At 38.1% G+C, this 24,807-nt stretch overlaps 2 protein-coding genes across 13 annotated transcripts in view; one reads left to right on the plus strand and one right to left on the minus strand.

Annotated features, from left to right (window-relative positions):
- The window catches only part of EHBP1 (EH domain binding protein 1), a 385,114-nt gene that overhangs the window by 294,593 nt on the left and 65,714 nt on the right, over positions 1–24,807 (minus strand). For 11 of the 12 annotated variants that reach the window (XM_055400514.2, XM_055400515.2, XM_055400509.2 and 8 more), the window contains one exon: positions 4,312–4,369. The exons of the other annotated variant lie outside the window; for it this stretch is intronic. In XM_055400514.2, coding sequence (XP_055256489.1) covers positions 4,312–4,369 — 58 coding nt within the window. The remainder of the gene's footprint in view (positions 1–4,311; positions 4,370–24,807) is intronic. 12 annotated transcript variants of the gene reach the window in all.
- LOC148776134 (endogenous retrovirus group K member 25 Env polyprotein-like) lies at positions 5,010–11,557 on the plus strand. Its single transcript, XM_088841321.1, has 2 exons — positions 5,010–5,126; positions 9,235–11,557. Exon 2 carries the CDS (start codon positions 9,270–9,272, stop codon positions 10,275–10,277), a length of 1,008 nt encoding a protein of 335 aa, XP_088697447.1. The 5' UTR covers positions 5,010–5,126; positions 9,235–9,269; the 3' UTR covers positions 10,278–11,557.

Below are 24,807 nucleotides of genomic sequence, written 5' to 3' on the forward strand. Positions count from 1 at the left end.
CTCAGTCTAGGATCAGGAAATGGTAATTAGACTGCTGAACAAACAAAACTACTATCTGCTTAACAAACTAAAATCTTTTTTCTTTTTTTAAATAAAAAGAGATAGAAGGGTGCTAGTTCCCAAGTTGCTGGTATGTCGCCTTTCTATCCAGCAACTCTCCCTAGTGAGAGAAAAGGACCACCTAAGTCAGAGCTCTGGCTTTCTGATGGTCTTTTTAGTGGCTGTACAAACTAGCTATGTTAGGACACAGTAACAATATCAATTAGTCCAGCTTATAGTACCTGACGATGTCAACTTCATAATGTCAGCTAATTATTATATATTAGAAAAAGAATGAAAAGTCTAATACAGGCAACTAAAAATAGCTGTGGTACTAAACACCTAATTGCACAGATCCATGGAGACAGTAATTTAGGTTCTTAGGAACTTTATTTTTAAAAAGAACCTCATGTTGGCAATCATCAGCACTACAGGAATCCTGATCAGTTTTTAATCAGAGTAATAGAAAGGATTTCCCTAGAAAATAATTCAGTATAAAACACATACAGCTATTGAGCTCCTTAATATAGCCCAGAAAAGCAGGTTATTTAATCACTTGCCATCATCCTAGTACAATTAATGGCAGAAAGCATGAACCCTTATTCACTTCCACTCATATAAATTATTTCACCTTTTAATCATATCAGAGATCCTTTAGCAAAGGCAGACCCAGGGAAAAGGTAGCATTTTTCAATTTTGAGTACTGACTCTATAAGATGTCTTATTTTCAAATTATTTCATATCATACCTTATATAAAAGACCTGAACCTAATATAGAACTAAATACAGATATGGAACTAAAAAACCTAATATGGAACTAAATATTCACTTGTTACTTCTGAAATTTTTCACTGAATAAATATAACTATCATTTAGTTTTTAAATTGATGATTTTCAATTTATAAAACTTCGACTACCCATACGTTAGGATATCACATGTAAAGCTGTCTTAGAGCTGTCCACATCATGGTCTTAGTCAAAGATCTACCACAACATCCATCCCTTCATGATACCACAGCATATTGTTAAAGGCTATACAGGTGCACACTGCTATACTAAAAATGGAGAGCCAACAAGAACTTAATATATATAGCACAGGGAACTCTGTTCAATGTTACATGGCAGTCTTGATGGGAGGGGAGTTTGGGAGAGAATGGATACATGTATATGTATGACTGAGTCCCTTTGCTGTCCACTTGAAACTATCATAACATTGTTAATCAGCCATACTTCAATACAAAATAAAAAGTTTAAAACAACAACAACAAAAACACAGTTTATAGCAAGGAAGTAGAAGTGGTAATGCCATCCAAAAGCCAGTGAGGACTTTCAAGCTCTTCTTTCCCTTTGGAATTCTCCCATCTCTTTGTGACTTTAAATTCCTAGTTTGAAAACTAGGTTTAAGGCAACAGACTACTCTGCCATAACTTTTCTTATCTATTACAATTTTCCTGCTTCCTTTGTCCAACACTATACTGAAAAATAATTTATTTAAGCATATACAATTCAACTGCTGCCTGAAAATATCTTTGCTATAAATGTCATGACTTGAAGATAAGAGGTAGGAAAACTGCCTATTGTGATATTACTCATGGTAACTATTTTGTAATTATTTTCTCAATAAAAAATGATTCTGCAAGGGTTTCTTTTTATATTTAATTACAAAAATAGACATGTATCCAAAGAAAGTGAGCAAAACACTCAGAACTAAACTTTAAATCAAATAAGGCAAAGTGCCTTATCATTTTACTGTCTAATCTGTTATCTGGGTATCATATAAGTTTCAATCCACCAATATAAAAAAGGTAGATAACCAACCATAATTCAATAAAATAATTTTTTAAAGGAAGATATATTCAGAAACAAGCAAGATAAACAGTAAGTTATACACAAGACCAAAGAGAAACAGTAGTTCAAACTCTTTCCAGAAACAAACCTAAAAGTAAAAACCAGACTATTTTCTGCCCAATGGTTGTAGAGATCTATTTTCCCTGTTAGTGATTTCAATGGGACTTAGCAGCAAATAATGTGTATTTCAAAGGAAAAATGTCAGAAAGAGAAGAGTGTTTCAGATGAAAACAATGGTTCTACTCTTTGGATTTAATATAACTGATAGTTAATTTTAAAAAACAATAGCTGGGGAAGCTAGCTTTTTTTTTTTTTTTTTTTTTTAAGAATTCCAAAATGCCATGGATCTCAAGCTCCTCAAAGTTTTTTTAAAAAGTAATTTAATTTTCACATAATATCATAATCATTTCTTTTATAGCTTCTGGAACTGGTTTTTACATCCGTATTCAGTTGTTGTATACAATGTATAAAACAGCATTTCACACATACATGAATATATATTATGTAAATTTCAGGCGGATTCTTTACCTCTGAGCCATAAGGGAATCCTGTAAGCTTATTATAGCATATGGGCTTCCCTGATGGCTCAGTGGTAAAGAATCCACCTGCAATGCAGGAGACTCCAGTTCGACCCCTGGGTCAGGAAGATCCCCTGGAGAAGGAAATGGTAAACTACTCTAGTACTCTTGCCTGGGAAATCCTAAGGACAGAGGAACCTGTGGGGCTATAATACATGGGGTCCCAAAGAGGTGGACATCAAGAGAGTGACTAAATAACAACAATAATAAGCTTAATACATTGTGAATTCTCATAACTTTTCAAAAGTACATCTATAATGTTTCAAGAGAAATATACAATGATTCTAAAATATCCAGAAGGGATCTGAAATATTAGGAGCATCACAACTGGAAAATAAGTCCAAAAAGAAATAGTTCCTTCTGGAAAATACTGTATTCTGAGAAAAGTCAACCTGTACCTCATATGTTTGCATTTCACCATTTAGATTCAATCAATATTTAATATGATGTAAAAAAGAATCTGGACCTAAAAGTTATCTGACTTTGAAAATGCAATTAAATTAAAAGTATACTTAATTTCAACTATGAATATTCTGAACTGACTTTTAATCTAAAGCATTTCATTATGTTTTATAACGTTTTAAGAAAACAATTAGTATCTAGTTACTATAAGAGGGAAATCACTTTCTGTTGACAGCTAAAAACATTTAGGGTCTAATGTTTATAGTTATAGTCAGATTCTACTATCATACTTACTGGATGACCTAATATTGTTCCTTTCCATAAAAGCTTAAGACCCACTCAGAAAAACTGATAGAAGACCCTAAGTCTATTTTCAAAATCCTTTCTCATACGTAAATAGATAAGAAAATATTACAGATCCAAAATACCCTGTCTCCAAACTAAATATGTATGCTTTGGAGAAGATGCTATTCACTAGGTGAAGCAACTGGACCTTTCCTCTGTTGCTGGGGGAGTATGCTCAAAGTTAAAAATGTACCTACCCTATTGCCCAGTGATTCTACTCCTAGTTATTTGTGCAAGAGAAAATATTTGTCCCCCAAAATACTTGTATAGTAATGTTTAAAAGAAATTTAGTCACAATATGAATATTCAGAATACTCACTGGAAACAAGCCATACTTTCATCAACAGATATAAAATCAAACTGCAATATATTCACATGCCGGAATAATATTCATCAAAGAAAAAAATTCGCTACCAGTATTCACAAATTTTTTAATTCTGAAATTTAATTAAAATTTAATTTCAGGTAAAATAAATGAATTTTTTCCTTACATAAATCTACTTACATAGAAACCAACATTGAATAAACATGCTTGTAATTATTGTTTGCCTATAAACACATGCTCAATCTTGTCTGTAGACTGGAATTTTAAAAATATCTAAAATTATTATTGAACATTTAAAAATTCTGGCCCACTGCTCCACAAAGCCATAAGAACAAAAGATTAAAACCTCTGAAAAATCCAACTCCTTCTCTTCTATAACTTAGCAAATGGACTCAGATAACTCATCATTAAATATATGTGCCCTAACTCCATCTTCTTAGAAGCTAAATAAAGTAATTCTAGATATAATTTTGAAGTGATCTTTATTTACTCATTAGTTCATGATATTCTAGCACAGAGAAGTTAAATAACTATTATGTTATTTAAGGCCACCAAATCCAAAATCAAAACTCAGGTATCTGGCTCCTGTTTAGAACTATAATACCAAGATTACATACAGTACCTAATCAATCATTTTAGTAAAACAGATTATAAGAATAACCCAAAATGTCAAAAAATATTTTAAAATATTCTTCACTGGTGCCAGAGAAGCTTAATAATTTGACCAAAAGTTAAATTCAATATTTGGGTAAGAAATTTAGAAAACAGACAAACCTTGGAAGACTTCCTTCGGCTTCTTCTTGTCCAAACTACCACCAGTTTATCTGGTTGCCTGCCAAACAGGAAAGATTAAGTAAAATTTATCTTAAATCAATAAAATTTAGTTTTAGCACCTTTAAAAGAACAAAAATGTCACCTGCTTTAGATTACATGGAGTGGTTACATTAACAATAAAGCTCTATAAATTATTCAAATATAGTAGATGCAGAATATAGACATGATCTAATTTAAATGACTAATATTTCATCCACATGTTTTTCTAAAAATACTTTACCCAAGTAAATTCATTGGGACAAACCAAGTAAAATAAAATACTATTTTGTAGGAGCCCGGCAGTGACCACGAGAGAGAATGGTTAAGGAAGCGGGGACGTGCCTGCAAACAGGACTCTCTCTGCTTGGGCAGAGCATGCTTGTAAATAGGATGTTCTGTCAGGAAGCCTGCACACAATATCCAAGGTTAATGGTCTGCTCGCATACGAGGGAATATGCCCTCCTTAAAAATAAGGAAGAGGCTGGAGTTATGGGCAGGCTTCTTAGTAAACATGCTGTGGTCACTTTCCCCCTTTGTTCCTCCCATCCTTGAAATGTGCTTGGCTTTTTGCCCTTATCTGGTATTAGAATACATTGCTTAGATTTTGGTATGTGTCCAGCTACCGGGGTAAAAAAATAAACCGCAAGGGGGCTTGCGCAGAATTTTTTCCTCCGGCTGGAGTTGGTGTGTTTGTCTGTCTTTTGTGTGTCTTGTCTTTGTGTCATTTCGCTCGCAACATCTGGCGCCCAACGTGGGGCACGAGTGAAATCGAAAGGGTAAGTACCCCTCGGGGATTGTATAGGTCCAAGGCAGGGGAACTTTCGGGAAAATTATGGGGAATTCCCCATCAGCAAAGGCACAATACATGGAGTTAGTCAAAGGACTTCTCCATTCCATGGGGTAAAGGCATCTAGTCGCCATTTATCGGAGTTATTTCGCCTTATGGAGCAGCATTATTATTGGTTTAAATGCCAACCTAAAGTACAATGAAACTTAAAGGAATGGACACTAATACTGAAGGAATTACAACATCAGAAGGTAACATAATTCCTTTGAAATTGTGGACTCTATGTAGTGCGATCACTCAAGCACTTGCATTGCTTTCTACAGATAGTAAAACTAAATCTATAAAACCTGAGGTAATTTATGAGGAAGTCCCTATTGAGAAACAAAAGGAATTAAATGCTATCGCTTTAAATGACGTTTCCGCGGCCGCCACTTTGCATTCCAGGGATGGGGTAATCGGACACTAAATCTGATAATTCTAGTGATTCCTCCTCCTCGTCCGAGGGGAATAACGAGGTTAATAAAGTGACCCGACTTTTTCAACAATGGTGGAAAACACAGAACGAAGGAACAAAGAGGGTTCCTACTCCTACGGCCCCTCCCTAAGCTTCTCTTTTTCAGGTATCGCATGGGGCTCCAGATGTAGGCAGGGAGAGGCGCTCCTTCTCCTTTCCCGTGTCCATGTTTTATGATGATGATGGGCTTCCCTGGTGGCTCAGAGGTTAAGGCGTCTGCCTCCAAGGCGGGAGACCCGGGTTCGATCCCTGGGTCGGGAAGATCCCCTGGAGAAGGAAATAGTAACCCACTCCAGTATTCTTGCCTGGAGAATCCCATGGATGGAGAAGCCTGGTACGCTACAGTCCACCGGGTCGCAAAGAGTCGGACACGACTGAGCGACTGAACAGAACAGAATCCCTGCGCCTTCTGGTGGTTTTACAGATCCTCCACAGTTATTTCCAATTCAAGGCAAGCAGCTCCCAACAATATAATTAATGTTCAACATTCGCCTTTTGAATATAAATTTTTCAAGGATATTAAAGCTGCTGTCGCTCAATATGGTCCCCAATCCCCTTTTGTATTAGCTATGTTAAATTCTGTAGGGAAGACCAAATAGACTCTGATTTTGTTGGAAAAATTTTAATTATGGTCTCTACTTCTGTTACAATTTTACTATTGGCTAAAGAACGTATAGCACAAATACTTCTTTTATCTTATCTTCCATTTTCTGCTCTTCCTAATAAAAGGTCAGGAGGTTTTGAAAGTACTGGGCAACATATATTTTGGGAGATACTCATCAAGGATTCTCACCCTGTTCTTTCCTTAACTATACAAGGAAGGAACTTTAAAGGGTTAATAGGCACCGGGGCAGATGTTTCAGTCATATTCTCCCAACAATGGCCCCAAGACTGGAGCGCAAACAAAAAAAAAAGAGTCCTCTAAAGCTGACAGGATTAGACTCCATTGCAGATGTTTGGAAAAGTACTCATCCTTTACAATGCCAGTTCCATAATGGAAAAACAGTTTTTGTCACTTTTTATATTGTTAGTATACCTATTAATATATGGGGAAGAGATCTTCTCTCTCCCATGGGAGCCTCTGTAACCATTCTGTCGGAAAACTAATAGCCACTGCTCAAATTCCTCGAGCACTCCCATTAAAATGGATAATTAATACTCCTAAATGGGTTGAGCAATGGCCATTACCAAAAATGAAGCTCAAGGCCTTAGAGCAATTAATAACGGAACAACTTCAACTTGGCCATATAGAGCCTTCTACTTCCCCTTGAAATTCTCCTATATTTATTATAAGAAAAAAATCTGGAAAATGAAAAATGTTGACTGATTTAAGAGAAATTAATAAATGTATTAAACCCATGGGAGCTTTACAATTGGGCCTTCCTTCTCCCGCTCTTATTCCTCAAAATTGGTCTTCAATGGTATTAGATCTTAAAGATTGTTTTTTTACTATTCCCTTACAATTACAAGATAGAGATAAATTTGCTTTCACCGTTCCTGTTCTTAATCACACTCAGCCCGTTAAGCGCTACCATTGGACAGTCTTGCCACAGGGAATGATAAATAGTCCTACCTTATGTCAAGAGTTTGTAGCTCGATCCTTACAATCTATCCGTCAAAAATATCCTAATTATACTCTCTATCATTACATGGATGATCTCTTATTGGCAGCTCCCTATACCGCTGAACGTGATAAACTCTTCTTAAAAATACAGGAGGCTTTAAAACAAAATAACTTGCATATAACGCCAGAAAAAATTCAAAAAGATTTTCCCATTTCTTATTTAGGGACCATATTAAAACAATACTGAATCCGGCCTCAAAAATTACAAATTAGAAGAGACCATTTAAAAACTTTAAATGACTTCCAAAAATTATTAGGAGATATTAATTGGCTTCGCCTGGTACTTGGAATTCCTACTTATCAATTATGACACTTATTTTCTACTTTAAAAGGAGACACAACTTTAGATAGTCCCCGAATCTTAACCCCCTTGGCTTTGCAAGAGCTTCAATTTGTTGAACAAAGATTAAATGATGGTTTTTTAACATATATTTCTGCGTCTCAACGTATTTCATTCATAATATTTCATACCCCTCATTCTCCATCTGATGCGACTGCTCAAGAAAAAAGATTAATAAAATGGGTTTTTTTACCTAATAGCTTTTCTAAAAAATTAACTATATATAGATAAATTAGCCTTTCTTATACAAAAAGGTCACAATCATATTCTACAATTATAAAAAAAAAAACCCACACCAAATTGTTACTCAAGTAACAAATGCTCAGATATCTTTATGTTTACAATTTAATGAAAATTGACAGATTTCCCTTGCTTCATTTCCTGGTTCATTTTCTAATCATCATCCGTCATCTAAATTGATTGATTTTCTTCGAGCCAACCCCATGATACCTCAATCTCCGATTTCAGATATTCCAGTTAAAGGACCCACTGTTTTTACTGATACAAATAAAACCACCGCTAGATATTAGACTTTTGAACGTTCTAAAGTTCTTCCCCATTCGTTCTCCTCTGTACAGCCTGCTGAGTTGTGGACTATTTATTTAGTTTTGCAAGATTTTCCTCAACTTCCTGTTAACATTGTTTCAGATTCTCAATATGCTGTTCTCTCTTGTCTACAGCTTCCTCAAGTTTCCCTGCCTATAACTCTTAAGACAGATATTAATAAATTGTTTTATCAGGTACAGCAATTGCTTCTACGGCATTGAAAATCAATTTTCTTTACTCATATCCATGCTCATTCCTCCCTTCCTGGACCCTTATCCCTCGGAAATGCTGCAAATGATGCATTACTTTATCCTATAGAAGCAACAAAACAAGAACATCATCTGCAACATACTAACTCTAAAGGATTAAAAAAATCTTATGCTATTACTCAAAAACAAGCTCAAAATATTGTTTGCTCTTGTTCCATATATGAGCCTTTTACTTTACCATTTGCCCCACCAGGTGTCAATATAAGAGGACTACAAACAAATCAGATATGGCAAATGGATATAATTTTTATTTCATCTTTTGGGCAACAAAAATGCGTCCATCACACTATAAATACATGCACACATTTCCAATGGGCTACTGCGTTACATTCTAAAAAAGCTGACGCTGTTATTACTCATTTATTATCTTGCTTTGCAATTATGGAAATACCAATTGAATTAAAAACTGATAACACACCTGCTTACCAATTGGCAAAATTAGCTCATTTTTTATCCCAATATCATATGACTCATACTTTTGACATCCCCTATAATAATCAAGGACAAGCTATCATTAACAGAACTAATCATACTTTACATAAATATATTAAAAAAATCAAAAAGGGGGAACAGGAGAGATTTATGAAACCAAAAGATATCTTGAATAAAACCTTACTTAAATTTTTTGAATATTTGGAGCAAAGAAAATCTATCAGCAGCAGAATTGCATTTTTGAAGGAAAGAAGAGGATAAGAAGATCTTGAATACACTCATTTGGTATAAAGATAAAGAAAAAGGTTGGGTTCCAGCATCACTGATATATTTAAGAAGAGGTTATGCTTTCATATCTGTTGATAATTTTAGGTTTTGGACACCAACTCAGTTGATCAAGATTCATCATGGATGACCGCTTTGTGCAAAAATTTGAAGAGCTTTCTGCACATCGGAGCTTAACCTTCCCTACCCGATCTGCGTCCCCTCCAACATGGGGGCAACTGAAGAAGCTTACACAGGAGGCTAAAAAAACCCTCGTTAATGCTGGTCAACCTCTCAATCCTAATAATTTGCTGTTGGCTATGATGGCTGTGATTACCTGTCAGGTAATGTATGCGCAAGCGATAGAATATACTTATTGGGCTTATGTTCTTAATCCTCCTCTTGTGAGAGCTGTCTCTTGGGGTGAACCTGAAGTACAGGTATGCACCAATGAAACTGCATTTTTCCCACCACCCGCATGTGGAAGAATTGAACATTTGTATCATCATAATAATCAATATAACATAAGTAATGTTACTGTTGCAGTGGAGGGCCTTCCCTTGTGCATTGGAGGACATCCCTTTTGCCACTCTATAAAAAAGCACAATCATCACTCTTATAATACCTGGGGGGTACAATATAATAATTATCATCCTGCTGTCTTTACTGTGCTTGTTTCCACCAGGGGATTCAACACCTCTACGATGCCGATGAGTCACCATCCTGATACCTTTATACCATTATGCCCTTCTAAATTTTTTATTTCTTCTCTAGAATCTTTGGAATGGAAAAGTTGCCAAGGTCATTGGCCTTTTAAGGTCAAGAACTATTCTGGATTTGTTATTGTAGACTGGAGCCCTGATCATAGCCAAATTTTGGAAAAATGGTCTAATAAAACTCTCAAATGGCATCGAATTAATGGTACTTTAATGGGTAACGGTAATAAAACCGTAAAATGGCAGCAGTTTGCACTCATTCCCCCTCAGTTGCAATTGTTAGGGTATCCCCACTTCCAAGGGAATATTTGGAAATTGTGGGCAATTTCGGGGAATCTCACTATATGGTCAAAAAACTATACTTTGGATACAAGTGAGTCAGGTCCCTTTCATGTTCACTTGCATATTAATCTTATTCTGCTACGGCTTGTTTAAAATACCCCTTTGCATTGTTGTATGGGAATTGGAATGCAACTGAGGGATCTATATCATGTAATCATTGTAATTTAACACAATGTGTAAATCAGTCATGGTGGAAAAATTTTAAAATACAAACCTGCAATTCTAATTTTTCAATGGTGGTTGTTAAAACTCGAACCGAAGTATGGCTACCTGTAAATTTGACAAGACCTTGGTCAGACTCTTTTGCTGTATCTCATTTGGTGACTGGTGTACAGACTTTGTTTTGTCGATCCTGACTCATGCTTGGAGTAATCATAGCTTCAGTTCTTGCAATGGCTTCAGTTACTGCAACCGCTGCCATGGCTGGACTTGCTTTGCATCAAGAAATCCAAACAGCAGACTTTGTGCAGGAATGGCATGAAGACTCTCATTTATTATGGCAACAACAATGAGATTTAGATACCCAGCTTGCAACTGATGTACTCAATCCTCAACATACTGTTTCTTGGTTTGGGGATCAATTAACTGTCTTATCCACAAGAAGTGTGTTAAAATGTAATTGGAACTCCTTTCAGTTATGTATAACACCTATGCCTGTCAACATGAGTGAGGGTTAAGAAAAGGTAAAACAGTCTTTAACAGGGCATCAAAACCTAACCAAGGAAATTATGAAATTAGAGCAACAAATTTTGTCTACACTTAGCAAAACACTACTGACATTATTGGGTCCGATCTGTTAAAGGATTTACGAGAGAAAATGAATAATTTGAATTCTTTTGGGCATGTATCTACTCTAATTGGAACTACTTTTGGGAATGCTTTGTTCATAATACTATTATGCTGTGTTATTATTCTGGTCTTCCGGTGCTGGCGGAAAAGACAACAGCTAGAAAGGGACAGACAACACATTATTGCCACCTTACGGTTTGCTACTGCTTCTTGGAAAAAAGGGGGAAATGTAGGAGCCCAGCAGTGACCACGAGAGAAAATGGTTAAGGAAGCGGGGACGTGCTTGCAAACAGGACTCTCTGCTTGGGCGGAGCATGCTTGCAAACAGGATATTCTGTCAGGAAGCCTGCACACCATATCCAAGGTTAATGGTCCGCTCGCATACGAGGGAACATGCCCTCCTTAAAAATAAGGAAGAGGCTGGAGTTCTGGGCAGGCTTCTTAGTAAACATGCTGTGGTCACTTTCCCCCTTTGTTCCTCCCGTCCTTGAAATGTGCTTGGCTTTTTGTCCTTATTTGGTAGAAGACTGCATTGCTTAGATTTTGGTATGTGTCCAGCTACAGGGGTATAAAAATAAACCGCAAGGGGGCTTGCGCAAAATTTTTTCCTCCGGCCGGAGTTGGTGTGTTTGTCTGTCTTTTGTGTGTCTTGTCTTTGTGTCATTTCGCTCGCAACACTATTTTAAAAAGAAAAGCATATACATGTCTCTCATCTAAAACTATATTTCCAACATATTATCACTTTAGAGAAAATAAGCATAAAAATAATGTTTCCAAAATAATTTAAATCTGTGGTTTATACTACTTTTGCATATCTGTATCTTATGAACAATGCTTATGATTTTCAAAACCTTTTTATAATCAATCATCTCAACTATCTTCAAGAATACAATACAATCCTGAAAAATAGGCAAGTATATTCTGGCAAGAAGCCCAGGGTACACTGGGTTTCCCTAGTGGCCCAATGGTAAAGAATCTGCCTGCAATGTAAGAGACTGCCTACAATGCAGGAGATGTGGGTTTCATCGTTGGGAAGATCCCCCAGAGAAGGAAATGACAACCCACTCCAGTATGCTTGCCTGAGAAATCCCCTGGACAGAGAAGCCTGGTGGGTTAGAGTCCATGAGGTCGCAAAGAGTTGGACATGACTGAGCAACTAAACCACCACAACTGTATTCTGGAAAAGTTAAAAAAAAAAAAAAAAACTCATCAAAAACTCTGGCAGAAACAAGACTGAAATACAGGTCTTTCCAACCTGAGATGCTGGGAGCAGCAGCCAGATGCAGAAGTTCTAAGTTACAGATGAAATAGAAGAAAGTTTCCATGAAACATCAGAGTGTTCATCTAAGGATATGAACCAATGGAGAAACAAAACCGTGCTGAACACAGAGAGAAACAGAATAGGACAAAGACATGGAGATGGGTGGTGGGGTCCCTATAGCAACATGATAATAGAGTTGGGCAGACGGCATGGATCAATGCTGGCAGCTTAACAGTAAAGGGACTGAGCAACCAGACAGTTAAGCTACCTTGTTTGAAAGTATTGGTGGCGTGCTGGAACACTTTACCAAGATTACTACACTAATCTTTCCACTATGTTCTTAACTCCACATCTCCAGCCCAACCTCAACTTTTAATTATACTTCTGCAATACTACTTCAGAATTGCTACAAAAGTCTTATTTATTATTATTATTTTTACTATCCTAACAGGGCTCTTATACTGAAGGTACAACAAACTGGCACTTGAAAGTTGAATTTGACAGATTTGACCTAAATAGTGTTCCCTTATTTTATGCTTAAATTAAACTTTAGAATACATTTCGTGGGACTTCTCTGGTGGTCCAGTGGGTAAGACTCCGTGCTCCCAATGCAAAGGGCTCAGGTTCAGTCCCTGGTGGGGGAACTAGAACCCAAATGCATGCCACAATGAAGACATAGCTCAACCTAAATAAATAAGTATTTTTAAAAATTTCTACTTAAATGCCTTCAAACAAGTTCCATGCTATCCAGATTACTAAAGTCTCCAACACTATCAACTTCTTTGCACCTGACCAGCTTCATTCTTCAGATTATCTACTGAGTCCCTGTATATATTTGACCCTTCAACATCACAGCATGCAAGATAGCATCCATATTCCTGACTGTGGTTTATAAGGCACCTCATCACCTGAACTCTGATTTTCCAGCTGCAAAACCTACAAATACCTCAAAGGCATCTTGCTTTCCAACCAATCCCTGAACATTTATTCGATCTCTTCCCATCTTTGCATGTTAAAATCTTTTTTTCTTTAACCTCCTCTTTTCTCTCCTTTTCTTTCTGATAAATGCTTAATTCATCACTTTCTCTACAAAAACCTAACCGTTTCTCATTTCATTCCCACTTTAACTCATATCCTCAACCTCAAGCAAAGTTAATTGCTTCTTCTACCTGTATTTCCATTAACACTCTAAACACCTCTATTTTAATATGCTATATGCCCTGTATTATGGGCTTCCCTGGTGTCTCAGATGGTAAAGAATCTGCCTGCAATGCAGGAAACCAAGGTTCAATTCCTGGGTTGGGAAGATCCCCTGGAGAAGGAAATGACATTCTAAAGGAGATCAGTCCTGGGTGTTCATTGGAAGGACTGATGCTAAAGCTGAAGCTCCAATACTTTGGCCACCGCATGCGAAGAGCTGACTCACTGGAAAAGACTCTGATGCTGCGAGGGATTGGGGGCAGGAGGAGAAGGGGACGACAGAGGATGAGATGGCTGGGTGGCATCACCGACTCAATGGAGGTGAGTTTGAGTGAACTCCAGGAGTTGGTGATAGACAGGGAGGCCTGGCGTGCTGTGATTCATGGGGTCACAAAGAGTCGGACACGACTGAGTGACTGAACTGAACTGAGCACACTCCAGTAATTCAAAATCATAAGCAGATGATATCACTCTAATGGCAGGAACTAAAGAGTTTCTTGATGAGGGTGAAAGGGAAGAGTGAAAAAGCTGGCTTAAAACTCAACATTCAAAAAACTAAGCTCATAGCATCGGTCCCATCACTTTACGGCAAATAGATGAGGAAAAAATGGAAACAGTGACAATTTATTCTCTTGGGCTCCAAAATCACTGTGGACAGTCACTACAGCCAGGAAATTTAAAAATGTTTGCTTCTTGGAAGAAAAGCTATTCTAGACAGCATATTAAAAAGCAGAGACATCACTTTGCCAACAAAGGTCCATATAGTCAAAGCTATGGTTTTTCCAGTAGTCATGTACAGATGTGAGTTGGACCATAAAAAAGGCTGAGTACCAAAGAACAGATGCCTTCAAATTGAGACCCTCGAGAGACTGCCCTGGACAAGGAGGAGATCAAACCAGTCAATCCTAAAGGAAATCAACCTTGAATATTCATTGGGAAGGACTGATTCTGAAGCTGAAACTCCAATACTTTGGCCACCTGATGCCAAGAACCAACTCACCGGAAAAGACCTCATGCTGGGAAAGATTGGAGGCAGGAGGAGAAGGGGATGACAGAGGATGAGATGGTTGAATGGCATCACTGATGCAACGGACATGAGTTTGAGCAGGCTCTAGGAGTTGGTGATGGACAGGGAAGCCTGGTGTGCTGCAGTCCATGGGGTTGCAAAGATTTGGACAAGACTGAGCAACTAAACTGAACTGCACTGCAAAGAGCCGATTCATTGAAAAAGACCCTGATGCTGGGAAAGACTAAGGGCAAATAAGGCAGCAGGATGGATGGATGGTTAGATAACATCACTGACTCAATGGACACAAGTTTGAGCAAATTCCGGGAGATAGTGAAGGACAGAGAAGCCTGGTGTGCTGCAGTCCATGGGGTCTCAAAGAGTTGGACATGGCTGAGCGACTGAACAACAGTACAACAACAACCCACTCCAATATTCTTGCCTGGAGAATTCCAATGACAGAGGAGCCTAGTAGACTACAGTCCGAGGGCTTACAAAGAGTTGGACACAACTGAGTGACTAACAGTTTTCTCTTTTTCACTTCATGCTTTCTATTACATTATTTGTTATTATTTCTATCTCCTCCACTAGACTGTATTCCTTTATCAACCATATCTTATTCATTTTTCTATTTCTAGCAACTAATAAGAAGCTGGTACAAAGTTGAGGCTCTATGTAAATTCACTACTAAATGAAACTTACATTTCATCCAGGAATTCCCAATTGGTTAATTACAACTGATGAGGTCTAACTAAAGTCAGTAGCTATGTAATACATTCTCTCTGCAGCTTATTTGAGCTTTGCAGGCATCTTCACCTTGGATGCACACTGGAAACTCTTGGGAAGCTTTTTAAAAATATTGATATCTAGGTTCCACCATTAGAGAATCACATTTAAATGTTAGGCCTGGCATGCAGACTTTTAAAAACTTCACAGTTGATTGTTATGTCCAGTTAAGTCGAAAACCATTCTTTTGCAGGGAGAGTGGTAAGCATTCCCCACACTCCTGATGTGAAATAGTGAGGCGCTGTGATGCCAAGGAGGGTGACGCCCCTTCCCGATACCATCCTGTGCCACCTGCACTGCTTGCTGCCTCCTTCCAACCTGGCCTCTCAGCACCTTCCTCTCCTCCTCCCATTCTGATCTCATGTTTCAGAATATGGAAGCCTCTTACTGTAAAATAAGAAAGTCAGGCAGGGTGGTCTCCTAACCTACATGCCTGAAGTCCCAGGAACATAAATAGTACATAAGTTACTTATTTGAGAATGCCCCCAGAGATGAATAAACTTTTTTGTGATTCCAAGTTATGTCCAATTTTTAAAATGTCTTCACTAGAAATCTCCCCTGGAGAAGGGAATGGCAACCCACTCCAGTATTCTTGCCTGGAGAATTCCATGGACAGAGGAGCCTGGGGAGCTACAGTCCATTGGGACACAAAGAGTCAGAGATGACTGAACAACACACACACACACACACACACACTAGAAATCAGCTCCTCTTTACATTATCAGGGACAAAGTAACACAGAATGTTTAAAATAAAGAGCTGTGCTGTGAGTTACTGTTCTTACAGAAGAATACCAATAACCACACAACTGGTAGAACACAGTTAATATTTTAAGCATCTATGCTGTACTAGTTACTGTTCACGGGGTTCTCAAGGCAAGTATACTGAAGTGGTTTGCCATTCCCTTCTCCAGGGGACCACATTCGGCTGTGGTCCATGTGATTAGATCAGCTAGTTTCCTGTGATTATGATTTCAGTCCTATCATTTTGCCTTCAGATATGACCTCAATCAAATCCCTTATGATTATGCAGTGGAAGTGAGAAATAGATTTAAGGGACTAGATCTGATTGATAGAGTGCCTGATGAACTCTGGACGGAGGTTCGTGACATTGTACAGGAGACAGGGACCAAGACCATCCCCATGGAAAAGAAATGCAAAAGAGCGAAATGGCTGTCTGAGGAGGCCTTAGAAATAGCTGTAAAAAGAAGAGAGGCGAAAAGCAAAGGAGAAAAGGAAAGATATAAGCATCTGAATGCAGAGTTCCAAAGAATAGCAAGGAGAGATAAGAAAGCCTTCCTCAGTGATCAGTGCAAAGAAATAGAGGAAAACAACAGAATAGGAAAAACAAGAGACCTCTTCAAGAAAATTAGAGATTCCAAGGGAACTTTTCATGCAAAGATGGGCGCGATAAAGGACAGAAATGGTATGGACCTAACAGAAGCAGAAGATATTAAGAAGAGGTGGCAGGAATACACAGAAGAACTGTACAAAAAAGATCTTCACGACCAAGATAGTCACGATAACGTGATCACTGACCTAGAGCCAGACATCTTGGAATGTGAAGTCAAGTGGGCCTTAGAAAGCATCACTAGGAACAAAGCTAGTGGAGGTGATGGAATTCCAGTTGAGCTATTTCAAGTCTTGAAAGATGATGCTGTGAAAGTGCTGCACTCAATATGCCAGCAGATTTGGAAAACTCAGCAGTGGCCACAGGACTGGAAGAGGTCAGTCTTCATTCCAATCCCAAAGAAAGGCAATGCCAAAGAATGCTCAAACTACCGCACAATTGCACTCATCTCACACGCTAGTAAAGTCATGCTCAAAATTCTCCAAGCCAGGCTTCAGCAGTATGTAAACCGTGAACTCCCAGATGTTCAAGCAGGTTTTAGAAAAGGCAGAGGAACCAGAGATCAAATTGCCAACATCCGCTGGATCATGGAGAAAGCAAGAGAGTTTCAGAAAAACATCTATTTCTGCTTCATTGACTATGCCAAAGCCTTTGACTGTGTGGATCACAATAAACTGTGGAACATTCTGAAAGAGATGGGAATCCCAGACCACCTGACCTGCCTCTTGAGAAACCTGTATGCAGGTCAGGAAGCAACAGTTAGAACCGGTCATGGAACAACAGACTGGTTCCAAATAGGAAAAGGAGTGCGTCAAGGTTGTATATTGTCACCTTGCTTATTTAACTTATATGCAGAGTACATCATGAGGAACGCTGGGCTGGAAGAAGCACAAGCTGGAATCAAGATTGCTGGGAGAAATATCAATAACCTCAGATATGCAGATGACACTACCCTTATGGCAGAAAGTGAAGAGGAACTCAAAAGCCTCTTGATGAAAGTGAAAGAGGAGAGTGAAAAGGTTGGCTTGAAGCTCAACATTCAGAAAACAAAGATCATGGCATCTGGTCCCATCACTTCATGGGAAATAGATGGAAAAACAGTGGAAACAGTGTCAGACTTTGTTTTTTTGGGCTCCAAAATCACTGCAGATGCTGATTGCAGCCATGAAATTAAAAGACGCTTGCTCCTTGGAAGGAAAGTTATGACCAACCTTGATAGTATATTAAAAAGCAGAGACATTACTTTGCCGACCAAGGTCCGTCTAGTCAAGGCAATGGTTTTTCCCGTGGTCATGTATGGATGTGAGAGTTGGACTGTGAAGAAAGCTGATCGCCGAAGAATCGATGCTTTTGAACTGTGGTGTTGGAGAAGACTCTTGAGAGTCCCTTATACTGCAAGGAGATCCAACCAGTCCATTCTAAAGGAGATCAATCCTGGATGTTCATTGGAGGGACTGATGCTAAAGCTGAAACTCCAATACTTTGGCCACCTCATGAGACGAGTTGACTCACTGGAAAAGACTCTGATGCTGGGAAAGGTTGGGGGCGGGAGGAGAAGGGGACGACGGAGAATGAGATGGCTGGATGGCATCACCGACTCTGTGGACATGAGTTTGAGTGTACTCCGGGAGTTGGTGATGGACAGGGAGGCCTGGCGTGCTGTGATTCATGGGGTCGCGGAGAGTCGGACACAACTGAGCGACTGAACTGAACTGATGCTGTACTAGAAAAGAACCATTAAATATTTACTTATGTGCTCAAAAGAGGCCAGGGATAGAGCAACTGTGAGAGTTTTATCCAACTACCAAAGAAACTATAATTATACAACTTTCTATCAGAAAAGTCAGGGCAACCTGATACAGCCCTGTTTTAGAGAGAATTCAACAATCAAATATTTAAAATTTCTACCCCATTCCCTAAGTGACCAGGAAGCCCTGCACATAATACATATACAGACATATAAACACACATGCATATATTCATATATAGGTATTTACATATATGAATATTTTATATACATACACATAAAATGTATACACAGACACACTGCTTATGAGTTCCACTGCAAAATTTGGAGCCCTCTGGTAGGCTTACTCAGGGGAGAAAACTTTACATTTAAAAATAAGCAATGTTATCTTTCTGGAAATTATATTACACAGGTTACTGATTCTCTAAGAGAGGTTTTCCTTTAATAAAATGTCCTTTTTGTCCCTCTCAAGGTGGAATACATCAAAATTTGAGGAATAAAGACACTGAAGATCTGTGCCTCATTATAATCGTACCTAATTATCATTTCAAAAAGCAGCTAATAATCCAATAAACAGCAAGAAAACTGTGGCTAAATTCCAGTCACTAAATTCCAGGTTTTGCTCTCTCCCCCAGGTTCCCTTTTCCCATACTTTCAGGGCTATATTTCTCTTATAGTCATGTATATCTTTCTATTTTCTCCACATGAAACCTCAAAATGTGTGACTTTTATTGATTTACTCCTATCTGTTTCCATGGCTTAGCCTTAGCTTCCTGGAATATCATATTCTTGACAAAGATATACTGATAAAATTATTTCAAATCAATCTATGTAGAGGAGTCTATAAAGAATAAATGAAGCCAAACTACATGAATTTAAGTTTTTAAAAAAGGGATTTCCCTGGCAGTCCAGTGGTTAAGACATTGAGCTTCCACTGAAGCAGGTGTAGGTTTGATCCTTGGGCAGGGAACTAAGATCCCACATGCCGTGCAGCATGGCCAAAAAGTAAATGAATGAATAAACAATAAAATAAAAATTTACCTTCTATCCTACCCTCAAAATCCTTAAAAAGCAACAAGTTCAATCTGAAGGTGGCAAGACTTAATCTCAACACTGTGATCCTGATGCTAACTTCTGGAGAGGAGGAAGAACTGTAGGAAAATGGAAGTGGAAGAAGGAAAAGATATCAGAGCTACAATGAACCAGTTTATAAAGCATTTATAAACTGTATCTTTCTTCTGTCTGCAAGTTGTGGCGCCCTCCCCCTCTTTGCCACTAGTGGTCTATAACACTGTGTATCCAAGTAAATAAAGAAAAACATTCTTGTCTTAAATTTAGACTCCTGTATCCTCTTCCATTCTCATGTGTGTCACTTATGTGAGGTAAGACTGAAAAAGCTGTGAGAAAAATTCCAAAATCATCACGTGAAAACCAGTCTCATCACTTTTCAGAATCACAATAAGCATCAACAAGTATTTTACTGAATGCTTATTATATTCCTGGCACTGTGCTGAGCAATGGAGATACAAAGGCAAAAGAAGACAAGCCTTGATCCTCCGGAAGCTTACAGTCTTAGAGGTGTGTGAAAGTCGCTCAGTCGTGTCCACCTCTTTGCAACCCCAAGCACTATACAGTCCATGGAATTCTCCAGGCCAGAATATTGCAGTGGGTAGCCTTTCCCTTCTCCAGGGGATCTCCCCAACCCAGGAACCAAACCCAGGTCTTCCACATTGCAGGCAGACTTTTTACTAGCTGAGTCACAAAGAAAGCCCAAGAATACTGGAGTGGGTAGCCTATCCCTTCTCCAGTGGATCTTCCTGAGCCAAGAATCAAACCAGGGTCTCCTGCATCGCAGGCAGATACTTTATCAATTGAGCTATCAGAGAAGCCCACAGGCTAGCGGAGACACAATTAAGCCAACCACCAAATTGCAGGCACAACCTTGGGGAAGTACTAGGAGACCTTATACAAAGAAGGATCCATTTAGAAATATCTCAGGAAATATGTACCCTGACAAAAAGAACCTGCCCAACTGCTGAGATTGCCTAATTAAGAATTCGTGGCGTGCTGATTCATGGGGTCGCAAAGAGTTGGACACAACTGAGTGACTGAACTGAAAGAACAAACAAACAAAAACACATAATTTACAACATTTTAAAGTCCAACAAAAGATGAGTGACTAATCACAGTACATCTGTCTACTAGAATATTACAGAGCTGGTAAAAATATTTTCTAAGAACATTACAAGCATAGGGCAATGCTTGGGATATCATGTTAAATTTATTCAATAAATATATTTTTGTCCTATACCATGTAACAAAAGAAGACACCAGGAAGAAATGTCTCAAAATGATACCTCTGGTTATTATTAGGAACTAAAATTACATGTCATTTTAAGAATATACTTTTCTGTATTTTCTGCAATGAACTTACATTACTTTATGCTGGGGAATTATTTAAATGTGGGGGGAAGTTATTCAAAATAAAATAGCACTTTTAAGTTTGGAATTAAGTATCAACAGACAGAATTAAATTAATATTTTAAATTTCATTGAATTTAAAGAGCTCTCAGCTGAATCAATCTGTTTTCCAAGTCATTTTAAGTGAAGGGGGTGTATTCTTGAAGTTATCATAAATGTTCCTCAAGATCTGAGCTGGCTTGTAGGCAAAATTTTGAAATACACCCTACTTGACTCTGACATCCTCCCCTCCTTTGTCTCTCCAATCCCTGGGGTATTCTTCCTTGAACCTGAAAAATCAATATGGTACTCCACTATAGGACCCAAAAATAACAACATGACAAATGCTTTTCAGATCACTAGTTGTAAGGAACCTGCCTGTCAATGTAGGAGACATAAGAGACATCAGTTCAATCTCTGGGTTGGGAAGATCCCCTAGAGTAAGAAAAGGCAACCCACACTCCAATATTCTTGCATGGAAAATTCCATGGACAGAAAAGCCTATCGGGCTACAGTCCATGGGGCTGCAAAGAGTTGGATAAGATTAAGAGACTAAACACACAAAATTCTATTCTACATCAATTATAATAAAATCCCCCTTACTCTAGGATAAGTATCTTAGGAGGATGGTAAAGGGAAAGAAATCTGGGCAAACAATTTGCATTAATTTAGGAGATGTGAATTTGTAAAAGAAGGTTCATCAAAAACGACAGAGTACAGAGAAAGAATAAATACTACCCTGGAGATTGGGAAAATTGTTTTTCCTAGATATGGCATTTAGTGATCTTAGGAATATCTCTCCAATTTCTCTGAGCCTATTCTCTAATTTATCGAATGGAGAGACTGCACTACAACTTCAGTTAGTTCTAACACTATATAGTTCAGTGACTGTTTAAACGACTCAAACTGGTTAAATATTTCATGTTTTAAAATGAAATGAGAAAAGAGTGTGGTAAAGAATTTGTGGCATGGAGTGGGTTGCCATTTTCTTCAGTTAATAAATGAGTATGCATTCTCCACACCAGCTGAATGGAAAGGACTCCAGAATGTAGAGGAAGGTAGAGCCATAAGATAAAAGTTGTATGGACTCCTGAATGACCATGTGGAAGGCCAATCAACCTTCTCAAGACTGAAAAGCGAGAAAGAAACGAACTTTTACGTCAAACCGCTTGGATTTGGGGGTATGTCTGCTACAGTAACTCCTCAACAGTACAGAAAATTCAAAAGACACACATAAATAACAATAAAAAGTTGCTATCTTGTAGAAATTTACACTGTAAAGAGCTGAGACCAAATTTAACCTTTTTATGTCCTATTGGTTTTCATATATAAATGAAATCCATGTTTCCAAAGATAAATGACAGTTACACCTCAGAACTTAGTGGCTAATAATTATTCCTTTGAGCTTTTCCTAAATTAAAAATAAGGAATCATAAGTCTTTAGAACACAGAAAGTATAACATATTCCTCTCATCAAAGAATCCAGGATATGCTTACAATGAGAAAAAGAGAGCTCAATATTTTAACCCTGATGTTACTATGAATAGGCACTTCACTAAATAACAAGGCTTTTAGGGGAAGGGCTCTTAGCTATAACTGAACATTTCATGGTGGAATGCTGTGAATATTTAAACAAAAGGAGGAAAATTGTCTTATCACAGAAATACTCTAACTTAACTATTTTTCAAGTAATTATTTTTATCCTTCAGTAGGTACATCTGCCTCCTATTGTCCTATCACTGCTGTAGCTCCAGTTAATTATACTCCTTTATGCTTACTCCACAAGAGTTATTTAGCAAGCTGTAATAATTAATTCAATAGGAAAAAAATTCTGTAAGACCCAGTACCCATACACAGGATGTATTTCTTTTCTGCAAAAATGAAAAGACAGTTCTAATAATAGATATAAATCTCTGTCATTCAAAAATATTTTTTAGAAACTGTATTTTGCATCTTCCTACCATCTTTAAAATATTTTCACAGAGTGATTGCTTATGATTAAAAACATTTAACTAGTGATGCATATGGACTTCTGCTGACAGGGATTCTAAAACCTAAGTATCAGTATTTAGGAACAGTGCCATCAAACTGACATACTTGAGCTAAGTGTACTTTTTGAGAGGCCACCAAAAAACACACAAATGTATATATATAATTTTTGTATGCTATTCAACAGGATAAGAGGTTTATAATTTTTAATATCAAGATATTTGAGAAAAATAGCATTATGATTATTCACTGCTGTATCATGTGTGTAATGCTGATCTTCCCAAATAATACTTCCTACTTTCTTGTTTTATAAAATCACCTATGATGCTTCCTTAAATATAGCATGTTACTTCTTTCCATCCTGTTTAAACAAGCCTCACCTGTCACTCACATAAATAGTAATATTTCCAAGTTATGTACCTGGTTCTCTGAAAAAGAGCTTAGTAGGGGAGAAAAAAGGGGCACATCACTCAGACAATGGTCCCAACCCTCCTAAATAATCACATTCACCATTTCTCAACATACTTCTGTAATTGCTGCAGTTTTGTGTATGGATGATCACATTTGCCTGCCTTGTTTCTATTTGACTTGAAGGTTCTCAAGAGTTTTCCTGGTATTCAATTGGAAGGGAGGCAGGGAAACAGAATATTATAGATTTTCATATGAAGGCAGACAGATCTGGGTATCCCTCCTTTGAGTTGTACCATCTAAGCCTCAAGACATTCCTCATCTATGTAATTAGACCCTCACAGGATCAATGTAAAGATCTGTTAAGATAACGTAAATAAAGTACTTAGTTCAGTGCCTGTCTCTCAGCAAATTGTCAGATAATGCTGGAAATCATCCCAGGTATATGCACAGAGCTTTCAAATAGCTTTGTACAGACGCCCTCTTAAATGTGAACAAACAACGGATCATCTGAAGAAAGTTTCTGAAAGGCAAGGGGCTAAAAGAGAGAAAAAAGAAACTTGAAAGAAACTGAAGACAGTACCATGAATACCCTTAGAAATATAAAAGATACTGTACTCATGAAATATATAAAATATAAAAAGAATATTTAAAGAATAGTAAAGAAAACTGAAAATTATGCTTTCCTTTTTCATTTAGCAAAGTAAAAGTTGAAGAGTTAAGATAAAATTGAGGAAATCTTCCATATCTAGAATAAAATAACAGAGATGTTAAGTGGGAGAGAAAAGAAAAAAAAATTTAGATCAACCCAGAGGTTAAAAGGGCTTCCCTGGTGGCTCAGATGGTAAAGCGTCTGTCTGTAATGCAGGAGACCCGGGTTTGATCCCTGGGTTGGGAAGATTCCTTGGAGAAGGAAATGGCAACCCACTCCAGTACTCTTGCCTGGAAAATTGGTAGGCTCCTCAGTCCATGGGGTCACAAAGAGTTGGAGGACATGACTGAACGACTTCACCTTCACTTTTCAGAGGTTAAAAGTCTGACTAATTTCCTAAGAGGACTATGAGAAAAGGTTGCAAGACGTCATCTAGGCTACAGCCCTAGAAAGACACCATTCCAAAGTGGGCCAGGACATTGGAGGGCTCCAGGAGAAAAAGGAACTGATGAGTCACCAATGTTTAAGTGTTTTGAGAGGAATACTGTTAGACAGAAAAATTTTGAAATAATAATTATAGATACAGAGGCTTCCCTGTTGGCTGAGATGGGAAAGAATCTGCCTGCAATTTGGGAGACCCAGGTTTGATCCCTGAGTCGGGACGATCCCCTGGAGTAGGAAGTGGCAACCAACTCAGGTATTCTTGCCTAGAGAATTCAATGGACAAAGGAGCCTGGAGGGCTACAGTCCATGAGGTCACAAAGAGTTGGACACAAGGGACTAACACTTATTGATAGATACAAGAGAGGAAAGGGCAAAAAGGAAAAGAGGGCAAAAAAAAAAAATTATCATGTCAAATCTTCAGTTCAGTTCAGTCGCTCAGTTGTGTCCGACTCTCCGCGACCCCGTGAATCACGGCACGCCAGGCCTCCCTGTCCATCACCAACTCCCGGAGTTCACTCAAACTCATGTCCG

The sequence above is a fragment of the Moschus berezovskii genome, chromosome 11 (assembly GCF_049115385.1).
Source record: "Moschus berezovskii isolate FMDL1 chromosome 11, NW_MosBer_1.0, whole genome shotgun sequence".
NCBI classification, from domain to species: domain Eukaryota; kingdom Metazoa; phylum Chordata; class Mammalia; order Artiodactyla; family Moschidae; genus Moschus; species Moschus berezovskii.